This window comes from Capra hircus, chromosome 17, assembly GCF_001704415.2.
Source record: "Capra hircus breed San Clemente chromosome 17, ASM170441v1, whole genome shotgun sequence".
Lineage (NCBI taxonomy): Eukaryota > Metazoa > Chordata > Mammalia > Artiodactyla > Bovidae > Capra > Capra hircus.
The window spans coordinates 17,865,405-17,882,575 of NC_030824.1; the positions used below are offsets into that span (position 1 = coordinate 17,865,405).

Consider the following 17,171-nt stretch of genomic DNA (forward strand, 5'->3'; position numbering starts at 1 on the left):
TTATGAAGATCTGATTGACATAACATTGTGTTCGTTTAAAGTATTCAGTGTAGTGATTTTATGTACATATATATTATAAAATGATCACCACCACTCAGTTAATTAACATATCACATCCATCACCTTGCAGAGTTACAATCTTTTGTGTATGTTGAGAACTTTAAAATCTATTATTTTAGCAGCTTTCAAATACACAGCGCTGTTTTTTTTTTAAATTTACTTCCCTATTTATTTGGCTTCTCTGGGTCTTAGTGGCATGTGGGGTGTTTAGTTGCAGCATGTGGGATCTGGCTCCCTGACCAGGGTTGAAACCGTGTTCTCTGCATTGAAGGTGGATTCTTAACCACTGGACCACCAGGGAAGTCCTTTGTATTGTTAACTGGAGTACCTTCTAACCCCAGGACTTGTTTATACCTGGGAGTTTATATCCTTTAACCACTTTTCACCCATTTCTCCTACTCTCCACCTTCTTCCCCTGGCAACTGCCAATCTGTCTTCTGTTTCTATGAGTTTGATTTTGTTTTATTTTTTCAGATTTCACATACCATTTGAGATCATACGGTATTTGTCTTCCTCTGTTTGACATTTCACTCAGCATAATGCCCTCAAGGTCCATCCACATTGTCATAAATGGCAAGAATTCCCTCTTGTTTATGGCTGGATAATATCCCAGTAATGTTCCATCATGCACACAGACACAGCCCATATTTTCTTTATGCATTCCCACCAACAATGCACAAGAATTCCCATTTAACTTCACATCCTTGTGAGCATTGGTTTTCTCTTTTTTTGATAAAAGCCCTTCTGACAGATACAAGGTGATAACTCATTGTGCTTCTGATTTGCATTTTCCTAATGGTTAGTGATGTGAGCATCTTTTCATGTACTTGTTGATCATTTGAATATCTTCTTTAGAAAGATATCCCCTCGGGTCTTCTGCCTATTTTTAAAATGGGTTATTTGTTTTTTTGCTATCGGTTGTGAGTTCCTTATGTATTTTAGGTGTCAACCCCTTATCAGATGTGTGGTTTGGAAATATTCTCTCCCATTCCATAGGTTGCTTTTTCATTTTGTCAGTCATCTCTTCTCCTGTGCATAAGCTTTTTGGTCTGTTATAGACAACATCCTTTCTTAAGTCCATATATTCAGTTGATCTATTCCTCAGTTGATGACACATAGGTTGTGTGAAGTATTTAGGCTGTCAGAGACATGGCTATGATGAATATCTCTGCATATGGTTTCTGTACTTCTTTGATTGTTTTCCTCAGTCAAAGTCCTAGAACTAGAATTACCAGGTCAGATAATATTACCAGAATTACCAGATCAGAACTTTAAGGCCCAGTTGCCAAATAGTTTTCTAGAAATGTAGCCTTTTACGGCTCACCCTCAATCACACATAACTCCTGAAACCCAGCTGAGACTTGATGTTCACCTTAGGTGTCTGAGCACAGTTTAGTGATGTGAGCTATGACCCTGGTCATTTCCCTTGGCCTCAGTGGCCTCCCCAGAGTCACCTCTTTTTTTAATTCTCCAAGTGTGACTAGAACATGGCTTTTATTCTCCACATAGAGTCTGGAGAAATGAACTTTCAGAGCCTGTAAACCTAAGTTGGGTCTTGAATGAGCACCTTAAAAACACCTGAGACTCTTTTAAGCTCCTTTAAAGTCTTTTGACCAGTGTGCGTTTTGTAAAAGTATGTGGCCAGAAATGGAAACTATCCAGAAAGTTTGTGCAACCCACATAAAAGTGTTTTTTTAAGAGCTGTGTTCCTAAAGCGTATTGCCTAGAACCCTATTTCTGAAGCTGGCAAGTTCAATAGAATCACCTGGAGCATTTACTAAAAAATCAGAGTCCCTGGCCCCATCCCAGCTCTAGCCAATCAGAATCTCCATGGAACCTAAGGATCTGCATTTTCCTTTTCAAAAAAAATTTTTTTCTTCTCCTTCTTCTGTTTGCTTATTATTATTTTTTAAAAAACATTTATTTATGTGTTGGACTGCATAGGGTCTTAGTTGTGGCATAAGGGATCTTTATTTGCTTTGTGAGAACTTTTAGTTGCAGCATGTGGGATCTAGTTCCCTGACCAGGGATCAAACCTGCAAGGCGGATTCTTTATATATATATATATACATATATATATATATATATATAAGTTTTAATTTATTTACTTAGTTTTGACTGTGCTGGGTCTTCGTGGCTGTGTGCAGGCTTTTATCTAGTTGTGGTGCGTACGCTTCTCTTATTGAGGAGCATGGGCCCTAGGGTACATGGGCTTCAGTATTTACCCCACGTGGGCTCAGTATTTGCAGCTCTCAAGTTCTAGAGCACTGGTGCAGTACTTGTGACATGCATGGGCTCAGTTGCTCCACGGCATGTGGGATCCTCCTGGATCAGGGATCAAACCCATGTCCCCTGCGTTGGCAGGTGGACTCTCTTAACTACTGGACCACCAGCGAGGTCCCTGCCACTCGGGATTCTTGATTTTAAACCCTGGGCTCAAGTAAATGTGTCCTCTGCAGTACTGTTTTGTCAAGAAGTGAATTCTGGATGTTTAACCTCTGTGACTATCACCCACCTGCCATGCAAAGTACTCAAGGGTGGCACAGAGGGACTGTGGTTTTTCTGCTTACTCTGGAAGTAAGAAGTGTAATCACTGAAGGCTCACTCCATTGTCCTATCTTTGGGCAAAAATAATAAAGCTTAATCACCTATCGAAATTTTTGCTGATGAGTAGTAAGTACCCAGAGGGAATTTCCAGGTGGCCCAGTTACGTTAGGACTCTGCACTTTTGCTGCTGAGAGCCCGGGCTTCTATCCGTGGTCAAGGAACTAAGTTCCCACAGGCCTCATGGTGTGCCCCCCACCACAAAAAAAATACCAGGAAAAAAAGGTTAGCCTGCCACAAATGTTATAAAGTCATACTGAATATCATTTACCCACATAGAAACAAAAATAGATGAAAATGGTCACTGCCGACTTGTCGCTGGCTCTTGCATGAGTCCCCCACCCCAGCTGCCACAAAAGGGGTTCTGGTGCCCCAGTGTCTTCATAAATCCCCTGGACTCCAGGGTTTTTCATCCACTTAAAAAACACGTTTACTCTCTGGACATGTTCTCTGAAGGCCCCGATCCAGATGTGTTCATTGAGGAGTGCGTTTATTGCTGAAGCTCCTCGGGGAGAACTTTTTGATCTCTTGTTCTCATCAGATTTATAGCAATTTTAATAAAAAAATGTTTTGGGGGCTTTGAAACTTTTAGACCCAGGCTTTACCCTGGTTCATGAAACATTTCCTACTGAGATGCAGCTGCTTCCCCTCCCCCGAGAAGTTCCATGAAGAAGTAGGCCCAGCTCATAGAATATTGCAGCACTTGGTTACATGAAAGACTTAGAGTTTCAAACTAAGCACCCCCAACCCCGCCCAAGGCTAGACATTATTTATATTTTTCTTTATGTCATTTAAACTGCCTTGGAATATGTATCTAATCAGTGTGGCAAACTGAAGCCAAATTATACAAGAATATAACCCTCCCTAAAGGATCCCTAACCCCACCCATCTTCTGCAGAACACAGCCAAAGAGGTGGGGGTGGGTTGCTCCTACAAATTTTCATTTTTCAAAAGAAAGGTCTGCAGTGTTTATGATGTTGTATAAGGAACTCAAACTTAGGTTTGGGTTCCTAAGTTGGGGTTCCTTCACAAGTCTGTATAGCTGATTTCACATACAAGAAAGTGTTTTTCTGGTTGCGTCGGCTTCTCTCTAGTTGAGGCACGTGGGCTCAGTGGTCATGCGTGCAGGCTTAGTTTGCCCAGAGGACTACCGAGAAAGTCCCATGAGAAAGGTTTGTCTTCCATCTTTATAGGTGTATTCTTTCCTCTTCTGGGTCTTTGGAATATCTTGTTGGGCTCGGCCCTCGCTTCATGCCACGTGTGTTCCCTGGTCCCTTGTGGCTATGTTCCTATTTAGCTTTCCAGGCGTTATACATTCTTGATGTTTTCACAGTGAATTTACAGCAGTGTGACCTCTTAGGCCAATTAAGGCCAATCCTGGCAGAAAGGCATGGGCCCAACAAGAGCTCACATTGGTGGATGCTCAGCAAATCTTGGTTGAATGAATAAATGAATAATTGAATGATGCTCACCAGTCATGTTTGACTGCAAAGACAAAGAGGAAGATAGAATCCCTGACTTTATGATTTGATCTCAGAGTAATTAATAAGTATTTGGTATATTCTGCAACTTTAGCCTTGTTTAGTAGAATTTGGAGACGAAATAAATAATCGCTTAGCTTTTTAAATATGCTCATTTTGGATCCAGCAATTCTACTTTGAGGAATATATCCTACAGAAAAATTCAGGCAAGGGTAACAGTGACATACAACTACTGCAATGGGTTAGTCGCTCAGTCGTGTCCGACACTGCGACCCCACGAACGGTAGCCTGTCAGGCTCCTCTATCCATGGGATTCTCCAGGCAAGAACACTGGAGTGGATTGCCATTCCCTTCTCCAGAGGATCTTCCTGACCCAGGGATCGAACCCAGGTCTCCTGCATTGCAGGCAGATTCTTTACCATCTGAGCTACAACTACTGCAGGATAGTTTATAATAATGAAAAATTAAAAGAACGTTAACGTCTGTTGACAGGAGATGGGATAAATCAAGCCAGACACACCTATACTTAGTAGTTACTGAACAGTGAAACTGACCTATGATTCTTTTTTTTTAAATTTATTTATTTTTGGCTGTGCTGGGTTTTCATTACTGCGTGTGGGCTTTCTCTCATTGCGGTGAGCAGGGGCTGCTCTCTAGTTGCGATGAGCAGGCGTCTCCCTTTAGCGGCTTCTCTTGTTGCAGAGCACAGGCTCAGGACTTGTGGTGCACGGGATCTTCCCAGAGCAAGGATGGAACCCCGGTCCCCTGTATTGGCAGGCGGATTCTTAACCACTGGACAGCCAGGGAAGCCGACCTGTGATTCTTAACTCAGAAAGAATGTGCTGGTTTTGTTGCTGAAGGACAAAAGGCAAGTTGCAAAACAGTATGTAAAGCAGGGCCTCCCTTCATTAACAATAAAACGTAGATCTCGTATACACCTAGAAAAACTGAAAGAACTTGTTCCAGACGCTTAGCGACACTGACTTCTGAGGCATGGAACTCATAAGGGCTTCTAAACCTTAATTTCTGTGCATCACTTTCTGTCAGCTGGGGCCTCCAGTACCAGCTGGAATCTGGCCCTGGTCCATCAGAGTTTGGGGCTGCCCTGGGGACTCTTGCTCTCCTGGGCTCGCAGCCCCTCCCTCATGTGTGTGTGCAGACTCCAGGTCATTCCAGACCCGACACTCAGCTCCTTCCTCCGTTTCCACAAAAGCAGAAAGCCCAATCCATGCAAGACAACTTTCCTGAAAAACTGGGAATCGCCAGAAAGTTTCAAGCGTAACCACATTTCACAGCAGTTGCTTCCAATGCGGGTGGGTGGGGGGTGGGGTGGGGGTGGTGCAAGAGTTCAATCCGTGGTCAGGGAACTAAGATCCCACATGCTGAGTGGAGCAGCCAAAAAGTAAAAAATAAACCATGCCCCCCTCCAAAACCCCTGCTAATTAGACCTTCTTCCCAGTCCTGATGACCACTTCTGGGGGGCTTCCTAGCTACCCTCTTCCCTCCCCGAGCAGCACCCTTCCTCTCCCTCTGCTGGCCATGCCAGCTCAACTCTTGGCTTGTATTTCCAAATCTGCAGCATAAGCCCATATCCAGGGTCTAAAAACGTCAAAACTTCCCATTTAGTTGCATCCACCCTCCTGAATAGATGGTTTGGTTGTAAATTGCCAGGGAGAGGGGAGCATCTTACATACATTTCTGAAGAATTTAATTTTTCTTAACTACAGGCAGTAGCTTGTATTGCTTTTGTATTCAGAACAAAACCCAGAAAGATAAACGAACAAATCCTCCCAAAGCCTTGTGCACTAATCTTTGTGGCTAAACCACGGTCCCAGCTGGGATGGAGGGAGCATAGCCAAGTGGTACAGTGGCCCCTCTACAGGGAGGAGAAATCTGAGCGAGGGGTCATGGGTAGTTTCTGCTCTGACGAAGACCCCAGGGGAGTTTGGAAATGCGCCCTTTGAAGAGAGGTCCTTGGTGTGCTGGGTTTGCTCTGAGACATAAATACCAGGAGGCGTTTCCATCCTGAAGGCGAGAGGAACGATGCACCATCATTCCTCATCCGGCAGCAATAATCAGTGTTGTGGAGAGGCCTTCCTGGTCCACTGAGAACCCCACACCAGGGAGCGCTGCGCCTCCCCACAGAGATCAGGACAGGACTTCTGTCTGCCGCACTCACAGCATCTAAAGAAAGAAATCCTGAAGTGCTGTGCGGCTACTGAAAGAGAACACAGCTGGTCATAGTGTAATAACACCGGCAGTGGCAGCAGCCGACCAGCTCTTCTCGCTTGAGCGCTCGCTGGGCACCAAGCACCACGCCAGCCTCCCTGGTGTCCAGTCCTCACAGCAAGGAATGCTTTCATCATCTCCGTTCACCAACAGGGAAAGTAAGGCCTCGGGGGAGGAGGAAGCCCGCACAGCCACTGAGCTACTGAGGGCAGGGCCGGGGTCTGCACCACAGCAGGCTGGCCTCAGACCCCACATTCTATTTTGACATGTGCCTCTTACTGCAAATGAGGAAGAAATCCTGTAAGTCAGGACATCGACCATTGGTTATTGCTGCAGGATGAGGAATGACAGCGCACTTTACTTCCATCCTTTGCATCTCCAGTGTTTGAATTTTTTTACAAGCATGTTGTCATCTTGACTGGTTTAAGGATGATAAAAGAATAGATCATAGTCATAGTGAAAAATATATTTTCAAAAATACTGATGTTATTTGCCTTGTTACTTGTCTTTGCCGTTGCTTCACCTCTGTATTATTTTTCTTCCTTTTATTTTTCTTTTTTAAAAAATGTTTATTTGTTTATTTGGTTGCATCAGGTCTTAGTTGTGGCCCGTGTGCTCAGTAGTTGGAACACAGGCTTAGTTGTCCCAAGGCATGTGGGATCTTAGATCCCCAAGCCACATCCAATGCAGGGATCACACCCACATCCCCTACATTGGAAGGTGGATTCTTACTGGACCACCAGGGAGGTCCCTCCTTTTATCATTATTACTATTTTTCACCATGCCGTGTGGCTTGCGTGATCTCCTCTGACCATGCAGTGAAAACACAGACTCCTAACCACTAGACCACCAGGGAACTCTGTATTTTTCCCCCTTTTAAACAACTTTATTGAGCTATATCACAGATCACATAATTCGCCCTTTTAAAGTATGCAAGTCAACGGCTTTTAGTATGTTCACAGAGTCACGCAACCATCACCACTTTAGGTTCCTCTCAGACGGGCGACTTCAGGACAAGACCCCCACAGGCCCTAGGAATGGGCTTGGGTTATCCAGGGAGGGGATCCTGGGGTCCAGCATTCCCAGAGTGGTGCCTAGAATGGAGGGGCATAGAATATAGGTGGGTAACTCCCTGTGAACATGCTACCTTACCCAGCAAAAGGGATTTCACTCATATGATTGTATCAAGGGTCTGGAGATTAGGAGATTATCCTGGATCACCCAGTGGGCCCAGTGTAACTACAAGGGTCTTTATAAGAGGGAGGCAGGGGACTTTTCTGGGGGTCCAATGGCCAAGACTCCACACGCCCAATGCAGGGGGCCAGGGTTTGATCCCTGGTGGGGGAACTAGATCTTGCATGACATAACTAAGGCCCAGAGCAGTCAAATAAATAAGAGGGGGGCAGGAGGGCCAGAGTTTAAGAAGGAACCACGGTGAGAGAAGAAGAGCTTCAGAAGGGTGACGGGCTTGCAGGCTTTGAAGGTGGGAGGGGGCCACAAGCCTAGAAATGCAGGCTATCTCCACAAGCTGGAAAAGGAAAGAAGGAAGAAGGGATGCTGCCCTACCAACAACACCTTGGTTCTGGCCCTTCAAGCCCCTTTCAGACTTGTGGCCTTGAGAACTGTGAGGTCAGTCTGTGTGCTTCAAGCTGCTAGGTGTGTAATCGTTTGTTATAGCAGCAATGGGAGACACACAGAGGGTGCTTTGGAAGTGTTTTGTGGGCACCCTTCCCTTGCTTCCCGCCTCCTCACACTTGTTTCCCAGCCTAGAGTGCCTTCCCCTCCCCTCCCACTGCCTGGATCCTCAGTGGCCCACCTCTTCTGAGGCAGTCTTCCCAAGTCCCCCTTACTGAACACTCCTCCAGCCCTGGATGTCAACCTCCTGCATTCAGGCACTGAGATCTTTTAGAGCCACGGAGTCCAACCATGTTAAAATCACTTGGGGGCACTTAAAAAGTACTGATACCTGGGCTCAGCCTCTAATCTGTTGAACTTCGGGGTGGAGCCTGGGCCTGGATAGTTTTGAAAAGCCCCCAGGTGTGGGCACAGGGCCAAGCAGCCAGTGATGGAGCCTCCCTGTTAGTTTACTCTAGCTGGAGTGAGTGTGTGTGTGTATATGTGTGTGTATGTGTGTGTATGTGTGTGTGTGTGTATGTGTATATGTGTAGTCCCCTAAGTGTTTCTTCACAGGACCCAGACCAGTGCCTGGCACTTCGTAGGTGCTTAACCTTTTCTGACTGATCGGCTAACTGTACAATCCTAAAATGCAGGGCCGCCTAGTAATAATTAAACGACTAGTCTTCCATTTGCCAGTGCCAATCCAAATGCTCAGTAACTTCTAGTAGATTGAACTAAACTAACTAGGGCAGTAAGCGGTTATTCTAAATACACCTTTGGTGAGATTTTTTATTTTTATTTTTATTTTTTTGGTCGCACCACGTGGCAGGTAAGATCTTAGTTCCCTGACCAGGGATCGAACCTGCATCCCCTGCAGTGGAAGCTCGGAGTCTTAACCACTGGACCACCAGGGAAGTCCCAGGCCTTTTGTAAGTTTTAACATAACTTTTTACATTGTGCCCACAGTGTTTCATTCATTCATTCATTCAGTAAACATTTCTCTGGGCCTTCTGAATGAGGAAGCTGCTGTGGAAATAGAGATGAATGCCATTGCTACAGCTTAATGGAGGAGACAGATGTAGACCCGAAGAATTAGACCATGCATCACAGCTGCCACCCATCATTACCCTCAGTGAAAGTCACAAGAGCTGGTGCTGCTTCTTTTTGGCACAAGTATCGCCTCCGCCAAGCACCACGGTGTAAGAACCAATTCTCAAAGCTGTGGCCCCCAACACCAGCAGCACAGTCCTCACAGGGGGATTTGTAAGCGAAGCAGATTCTCGGCCCGCATCCCAGACCTGCAGAATCAGAAACCCTGGGGATGTGACCAACAGTCCGTGTTTTAACAGGGCCTCCTAGTCATCTTGATGCCTGATATAGTTTGAGTTCCCCTGCCCTAAAGCTATAACTTCTCAACCTTGGCCACACATTCATATCCCCTGGGGAGCTTTGTTAAGCTATGACTGCTCATACTCCACCCCTGACCAATTAAATCAGGATCTCTGGGAACGGGGCCTGGGCCTCAGAATGTTTAAAGCTCCCGGGTGAATCAAATGAACCCCTGCCTTAGCAGATGACAGCCCAGCACGAGAATGCCAATAAAAGACCAAGTTGAAGCCAGCCAGAGCATTTTGGGTGGCCTTGGGAGCTCCCGCTCCTCCCCTCCGCCGCCCCCCACTGGGGGCCCTGGGAAGGCTGTGGTGTTTCATTCTAGCTCCAGGGTTCCTCTCCCAAGCGTGAACCTTGTTCAGACACGTAGCAGAACCTGCCTCTTCAACTAACACTTGCAAACTAGGCTTGGGAAAGAAAGTCATGATGCCAAAGCTGCCAGCTCTCTGCTTGTTGAGCAGTGAGTTTTGATCAGTCATTTAAGGAAAGAGGGTAAGAGGTGAATCACCTACAGAGTGATTTGTGCCTAGCATGTTCCCTGAGATCTTTGGAATGCTCTGGGTATGAATAACTCCAGGCACTTTGGGATTTCTTTCTGTCATCTTTGAGTTACTGTCCTATTTCTGAATTGAATTTAAATCACATGTTGTGTTTATAATGTACACATATCATTTACATTATAGTTTCTATGTTTATAAATGATATAATTGTGTGCATTGTAATCAGCAAGGGCATAGAAAGTACCATAATCACAAGAACTCTAAATGGCTGTTGAGTGCTGACTGTGTCTTAAGCATTATGTCTACACTTAGATACGCTGTCACAGTAAGCTGCAGATCAGCTCTATTGCAAATTGTTCACCATATTACCCGCCCTTTCAAAAAGGGAAACTGAGGATAAGGAACATCACGTTACTCACCCAAAGTCACGTGGGAAATGGCAGCACCAGGGTTCGAATAGAGATCTGTCATCAAAGATTGCAGTTTTAGCCGCAGTCTCCTCTGGCTCATAGTAAGTGGTAGCACATGCATATACTCATACTATTAAAATCATATGGTGCAGGGAATTCCCTGGTGGTCCAGTGGCTAAAAAGTCACCTTGCCATGCAGGGGACTCCTTATCGATCCCTGGTCAGGGAACTAAGATCCAATGGCCTGTGAGGCAAGTAAGCCTGTGCTCTGCAACTACTGAGCCTGCATGCTTTGGAGCCCATGTGCCACAGCTGGAGAGCCCACATGCCTAAATTACTGAAGCCCGTGCTCACTCTGGAGACCCTGGGGCAGAGCTAGAGAGAACCCCACACACTGAAATGAAAGAGAATATCCCGCATGCTGCAACTAACACCCAAGGCAGCCAAATAAATAAATAGTGAAAAAAAAAATCTGTATGGTACAATCTGTAAATAATATGCTACCATATAGTTTTACTTATATAGAAAATTATACATAGTTTAACATCAGTTACACATAATATAACTCAATAAATGCTATACATGAAAATGTTACCAGTTAGAGCTGCTGACATAGTAATGATTAAGGTTCATTTGTATCCATAACCAATGATGTTATGTCTAAAGACCATTCCTGGGAGTGTTGCATTGAGAATATGTGGCTTCTTTGAAAATATTAGGTGATTACTAAGATACAGTGTAAAAAGCAGGATGCAAAAAGAATATATACACAAACCAGACTTGCAAAAAGATAGACACATGTATTTTGTATGCATGGGAAAAAGTGTAAAGAAAGTGCTCCAGATCCTTCACAGTAATTATGATCAAGATGGGTGGACTGCAAGAAGTTTGTATTTTCTTCTTGATACTTGAGACAAGACCAAGACACTGGGATGCTCCAGACTGGCTGATATTTGACATTGCTTCCAACTGGTGCTTCTTTCAGTTTTTGCTCTACATTTATTTAGTGGACAGGAAGAAATTGGTTATCTACCAGTAAATATTGTGTACAAATACAGATTATCTTCCAAATTCATTCCTGCAGACCAAGTTAGAGTTATGTTCTGGGGGAAACCATTATTTCCCACTATTCTATGGCTCTTATTCTCTTTCTCTCTCTCCTTGTCTTTCTCTATAAAATTCAAAACCCCTCAATGTGGAGGAAGACATATTCACCAATGAAATCATTTGGTCCTTGGTTTTTCTTCACAGAAGTTGTAAAGTTACTAATTCCATCTATTTACTTGTTATAGGTCTGTTCAGATTTTCCAGTTTTTCTTGAGTCAGTTTTGGTCATTTGTATCTTCCTAGGAATTTGTTCATTTTTCCCAAGTTATCTGATTTATTGGCATATAGTTGCTCATACGCCTTTTAATTTCTGTAAGATTGGTGTCAATACTTGCATTCCCTCTTTCATTCATGATTTTTAAAATTGGGGTCTTTTTTTCATGGTCAGTCTCAATATTTGTCAACTGTGTTGATATTTTCAATGAATGATGGCTTCCTAGGTCTTCATTTTAAAAATTATATCGCATAAGTCGTGTGTATGTTACAAAATATCTTTGTGTGTATAAAACACTGCAGGATAAACACGGAAAAGAAAGAAAGGAAAAAAGAACTACAATGCAGTTGTCATAAGCGATCAGTCCTGTCTTTGAGTTTCACACTGAATTATTTGCTTATTTATATAAACTAATGTCTAAATTATTCAGGATTCTGTGAGCTTCCCTGATGGCTCAACAGGTAAAGAATCCACCTGCAATGCAGGAGACACGTATGAGACATGGGTTTGATCCCTGGGTCAGGAAGATCCCCTCGAAGAGGAAATGGCAACCCACTCCAGTATCCTTGCTTGAAAAGTCCATGGACAGAGGAAGCTGGCAGGCTACAGTCCCTGGGGTCACAAAGAGTGGGACATGGCTGAGCACATGGCACAAAACAGCTTCTTCACAAAGCAGTTCAGTTCAGTTCAGTTCAGTCGCTCAGTCGTGTCCGACTCTTTGCAACCCCATGAATCGCAGCACGCCAGGCTTCCCTGTCCATCACCAACTCCTGGAGTTCACTCAGACTCATGTCCATTGAGTCCGTGATGCCATCCAGCCATCTCATCCTCTGTCGTCCCCTTCTCCTCCTGCCCCCAATCCCTCCCAGCATCAGAGACTTTTCCAATGAGTCAACTCTTCTCATGAGGTGGCCAAAGTACTGGAGTTTCAGCTTTAGCATCATTCCTTCCAAAGAAATCCCAGGGCTGACCTCCTTCAGAATGGACTGGTTGGATCTCCTTGCAGTCCAAGGGACTCTCAAGAGTCTTCTCCAACACCACTGTTCAAAAGCATCAGTTCTTCGGCGCTCAGCCTTCTTCACAGTCCAAGCAGGGACATAGCAAATACAGTGCAAGATTTGATGTTGTTCAGCCGCTCAGTCATGTCTGACTCTTTGCAGCCCCAAGGACTGCAACACACCATGTTTCTCTGTTCTTCACCATTTCCTGGGGCCAGTCGGTGACGCCATCTAATCATCTCGTCCTCAGTCGTCCCCTTCTCCTCCTGCCTTCAGTCTTTCCCAGAATCAGGGTCTTTTCCAATGAATCGGTTCTTCATATCAGGTGGCCAAAGTATTGAAGCTTCAGCTTCAGCATCAGTCCTTCCAGTGCATATTCAGGGTTGATTTCCTTTAGGAGTGACTGGTTGGATCTCCTTGCAGTCCAAGGGACTCTCAAGAGTCTTCTCCAATACCTCAGTTCAAAGGCATCGATTCTTTGGTGCTCAGCCATTTTTTATTGTCCAGCTCTCACATCGGTACATGACTACTGGAAAAACCATAGCTTTGACTATACAGACCTTTGATACTTAGGTGACAAGTAATAAAATGAAACACTGTTCATGCCAGTGCTAATAGTATTGGCCAGTTGGACAGTGGATCAGAGCTGCTGTAAAAAGTACCAAAAACTGGGTGGCTTCACACAATGGGAATTTATTCTCTCATGGAAATCCAAAATCAGGGTGTCAAGCAGGGTTAGGCTCTCTGTGAAGGGTTAGGCTCTCCGTCCCTGCCTCTTCTAGTTTCTGTGGTTACCAGCAGTCCTTGTCTTTCCTTGGCTTAAGCTGTTATCATTCCAACCTCTGCCTCCACCATCATATGTCCATCTTGGCCCTGAGTGTCTCTCTCCTCTTTTAATGAGAATGTGACTGAGCCAAGCTTCTTCTGCTTGCCACACAACAGGCCAATACATTGGGAGATGAGTTGTTGGAACATGGAATAACGATTTTAATCGTAAAGCTAGCAGACCAAGAAGATGGCAGACTAGCATCTCAAAAAATCATCTCCCCTCAGTCCCAGTTCGAGCTCATTTTATACACAAGATGGGAGGGGCACACTGTGGCGCCAACCAATCACTGAGCAGGACCACTAATTGTTTCTCGTTGACAGTTGCTCTCTAATGGTTGCTTGCTTGGGGAGGGGCCCACTGTGGCACCGACCAATGGCTGAGTAGGCCCACTACCAGCTTGCACCTGCCCCACTGCTATACAAGAACACCGGTCATATTGGATTAAAGGCCCACTTTATTCCAGTATTGACCTCATCATACTAGTTACATCTGCCATGACCCTGTTTCTAAATAAAGTCACATTCTGAGAGATGGGGAGTTAGGACTTCAACCTGTCTTTCTTGGGTTGGGGTGGCGGGAGGATACAGTCAACCCATAGCAGACATGTTCTAAGCTAACTACGAACATTTGTCTGTTACGCTCCAGTTCTTAGAAATCCATCTGCTTACTGTGGTCCATTTTTTCCCCCCAAACCTCTTTTCTAGATTGAAGATATGTTTAACGAAATCAGATTTAGTGAGTATGTGGACACTGGAAAGCTCATCGACAAAATCAACTTACCAGATTTCTTCAAAGTCTACCTCAATCATAGGCCACCTTTCGGTAACACCATGAGCGGCATCCAGCAGAGCTTTGACATTCTTGGTTTCACCAATTCGAAGGGAGAGAAGGCTATTCAAAGAGAGGATTTTCTGAATCTGCTTCAAACTAAAGGTAAATACACAAATAGGTAGGTCTCGTAACACCCTTGGGCCCATCCCACTGGAGAGAACTGAGCTGGGACACCCGCATCTTTGATTTGACAGAGCTTCAGCCCTGAGGATGCTGCTTACTGACTCACATGGCTGGTAAACAAGGGATAAAGGGAAGGATGGCAGGGACCTGAAGGATGGAGTATGTGTTCCAACTTCCCGGGAGTGCGCAATTCAGGGCCCTAGATGCCTTCCTCTCACCTTGGGCTTCCCAGGTGGCGCTAGGGGTAAAGAACCTGTCTGCCAATGCAGAAGACAGAAGAGACATGGGTCCAGTCCCTGGGTTGGGAAGATCCCCTGGAGGAGGGAATGGCAACCGACTCCAGTATTCTTGCCTGGAGAATCTCATAGACAGAGGAGCCTGGCAGGCTACAGTCATGGGGTCGCAAACAGTCGGACGTGACTGAAGCAATTTAGCACAGCACTCATAAAGCAGGAATACAAGTGTCAGCCATCAAACCTCACGATGAGGTACCATGAGATTGGGTTACATCTGTGAGATAAAACCACGCCAAAGTAAAAAAAATAAAAAATCGTTTTTAGGGACTTCCTGGGCAGTCCAGTGGTTGAGACTTTGAACTTCCAATGTGGAGGGCACGAGTTCAGTCCCTGGTCAGAGAAATAAGACGCCACATGCTGTGTGGCACAGCCAGAAGACCAAAAGAAAATTTTTTTTTTCCTTTTTCTCTGGGTGATCATTTCATCTCAGCAAAACTGGTGTTTCTAACATGAGGGAACCTGAAATGAAGCCAAGTGCAGTCTTTATCAGAAAGCTGTTCCCCATCTGCACAAGCCCCAACAGTCCCCCAGGTTGGAGCCCCACTTTTAGTGCCATATAAGGAAGTCTATGTGACCGTAACACAGGACTTCCTAGGTGGCTTTTGTATCTTAAGAAAAAGAAACCCGTGGAATAATTCTCTGGAAGACTTTAGAAAGATGATGCTAAGCTCTGATAGGAAGCTCAGTCCCACAAGCTGAACCGCCTCCTTTTCGCTTTGCGATGCCCAGGTGAGCACATGACGGAAGAGGAGATGACGGACTGCTTCGCCACACTGTTTGGACTGAATCCCGAGGGCTGGAAATCCGAGCCTGCAGCCTCCTCTGTCAAAGGTACTACTAGCGAGTGGGCTCTGTCTGGGCACGTAACCAGGGCACGCTAATTTGTTGTCGACTTGAGTGCATTTATGTCTCCTGACTGGTGCCAGCCACTCTCCTTCATACCGCGCACACAACAAAGCAGGTCTGTGGGGAACCCAACATGAATAAGTTATGAAAGGACCAGGGAGCGATGGTCACGTTGAAGAGATGAAAGCTTTTGTTCGCGGGCTCTGACATCCCCCGTGTCTTCTGGCCTTGTTTTTCCCTTTATTCCCCTGACGCAGTCCTCATCTTTTCAACCAGGGTAGGCGAACACTGGCCACTAATTGAGAATACAGTTTGGAAGTCATTTCAGGGGAGGTATAGTCAGGAGAGCCTTGGAGGACAAGAGGGTCAGGGACCAGGGGCAAGCAGGAGCCCGAACCCAAGTTGCCAGAACTTGAATGTCTTTAGAAATCCTCCTGGGGACTTCCCTAGTGGACCAGTGGTTAGGACCTGGTGCTTCCACTGCAGGGCTCACAGGTTCAATCCCTGGTCGGGGAACTAAGATCCCACACGTGTGCGGTGTGGCCAAAAAAAGATCATCCTCTTCTTCTTTCCTATATGAGGATTTCCCACCTCCTTCTTTTAGTCCATTGGCCCGAGTGTGCTGGAACATGTCTGTGGACAACCCCCGAGGGCTGCCCCGCTGCACTCCCCCAAGAAGTCAGGAGCAAAGACCCCTCACTGGGCTTCCTTCTTCTCCTTTTGTTGTCTTTTCCCAATTTCAAATTGAACAGGGTTCCTAACTCAGACAGTTCTAGACTCCAGTGTCTGATCTGTCATTTCCAACCTGCAAGCTCCTCCACCCCATTCCTTGTGTACTTGGTATCTCAGAATGTAATTTTCACACACACACACACACACACGCACATACATGGATACAGTATTCCTAAGTGTCTCAAAACAGTAAAATCAATGATGCCATATAGTTGAGGTTTTCCAATAACGTGTGCAGAGATTTGGGTAAGAGTGCTCCAAACCCAAACCACGAAGGAGGGATTTTGACCGATTTCCACCCCAGGACTTCTCAAGGAGCCAGAGCCAAATCCCTGCACAGAGTGCCTCTCACTTCTCTTTCGTATCAGTTCCTCATATTTTTTGGAAAATGCTTCTGAGTTAGAAACCTAATCATTATGAAGGCATTTGCTTTCTTCTCTTGTTTGTTAGGTTCCGAAATTTGCTTAGAAGAAGAACTTCCAGACGAAATCACTGCAGAAATATTCACGACTGAAATTCTTGGCTTAACCGTTTCCCAAGATTCTAGACAAGATCCTAGGATCACTGAAGCCGAGCAGAGTTTCTGAAGCACAAAGGACTTTGTGTGTGTGTGTGTGTGTGTGTGGTTCCCCCCCCCGCCAAGAGGTACCACTATTCTGGCATTTCCCTACCCCTGCTCTAATCTTCAGAACGTTTAGACATTAAAAGCATATTTCTGTTAAGCAACAGATTTCACAGAATTGGACATTCCACTCTGTCCAAAATAGAAAAGTGGGTGGAAACAAGAAAAACACTGGGGGTTGGATGGACGTGGTGGCTGGAAACCCCGACTGCCATCCCCATGCCTGATCCAGTGCTGCCTGGAGCAGGGTTGCCAGGATGAGGCGGTGGCGTGGTCCCCAGGG

General features: G+C 45.4%; 1 protein-coding gene across 1 annotated transcript in view; it reads left to right on the top strand.

Annotated features, from left to right (window-relative positions):
• Positions 1 to 16,969, top strand: part of WDR66 (WD repeat domain 66) — a 71,870-nt gene extending 54,901 nt beyond the window's left edge. Inside the window, exons 20-22 of the mRNA XM_018061299.1 lie at positions 14,143 to 14,371; positions 15,418 to 15,519; positions 16,717 to 16,969. Of these exons, the coding sequence (XP_017916788.1) occupies positions 14,143 to 14,371; positions 15,418 to 15,519; positions 16,717 to 16,853 (468 nt within the window). The 3' untranslated portion in view covers positions 16,854 to 16,969. The remainder of the gene's footprint in view (positions 1 to 14,142; positions 14,372 to 15,417; positions 15,520 to 16,716) is intronic.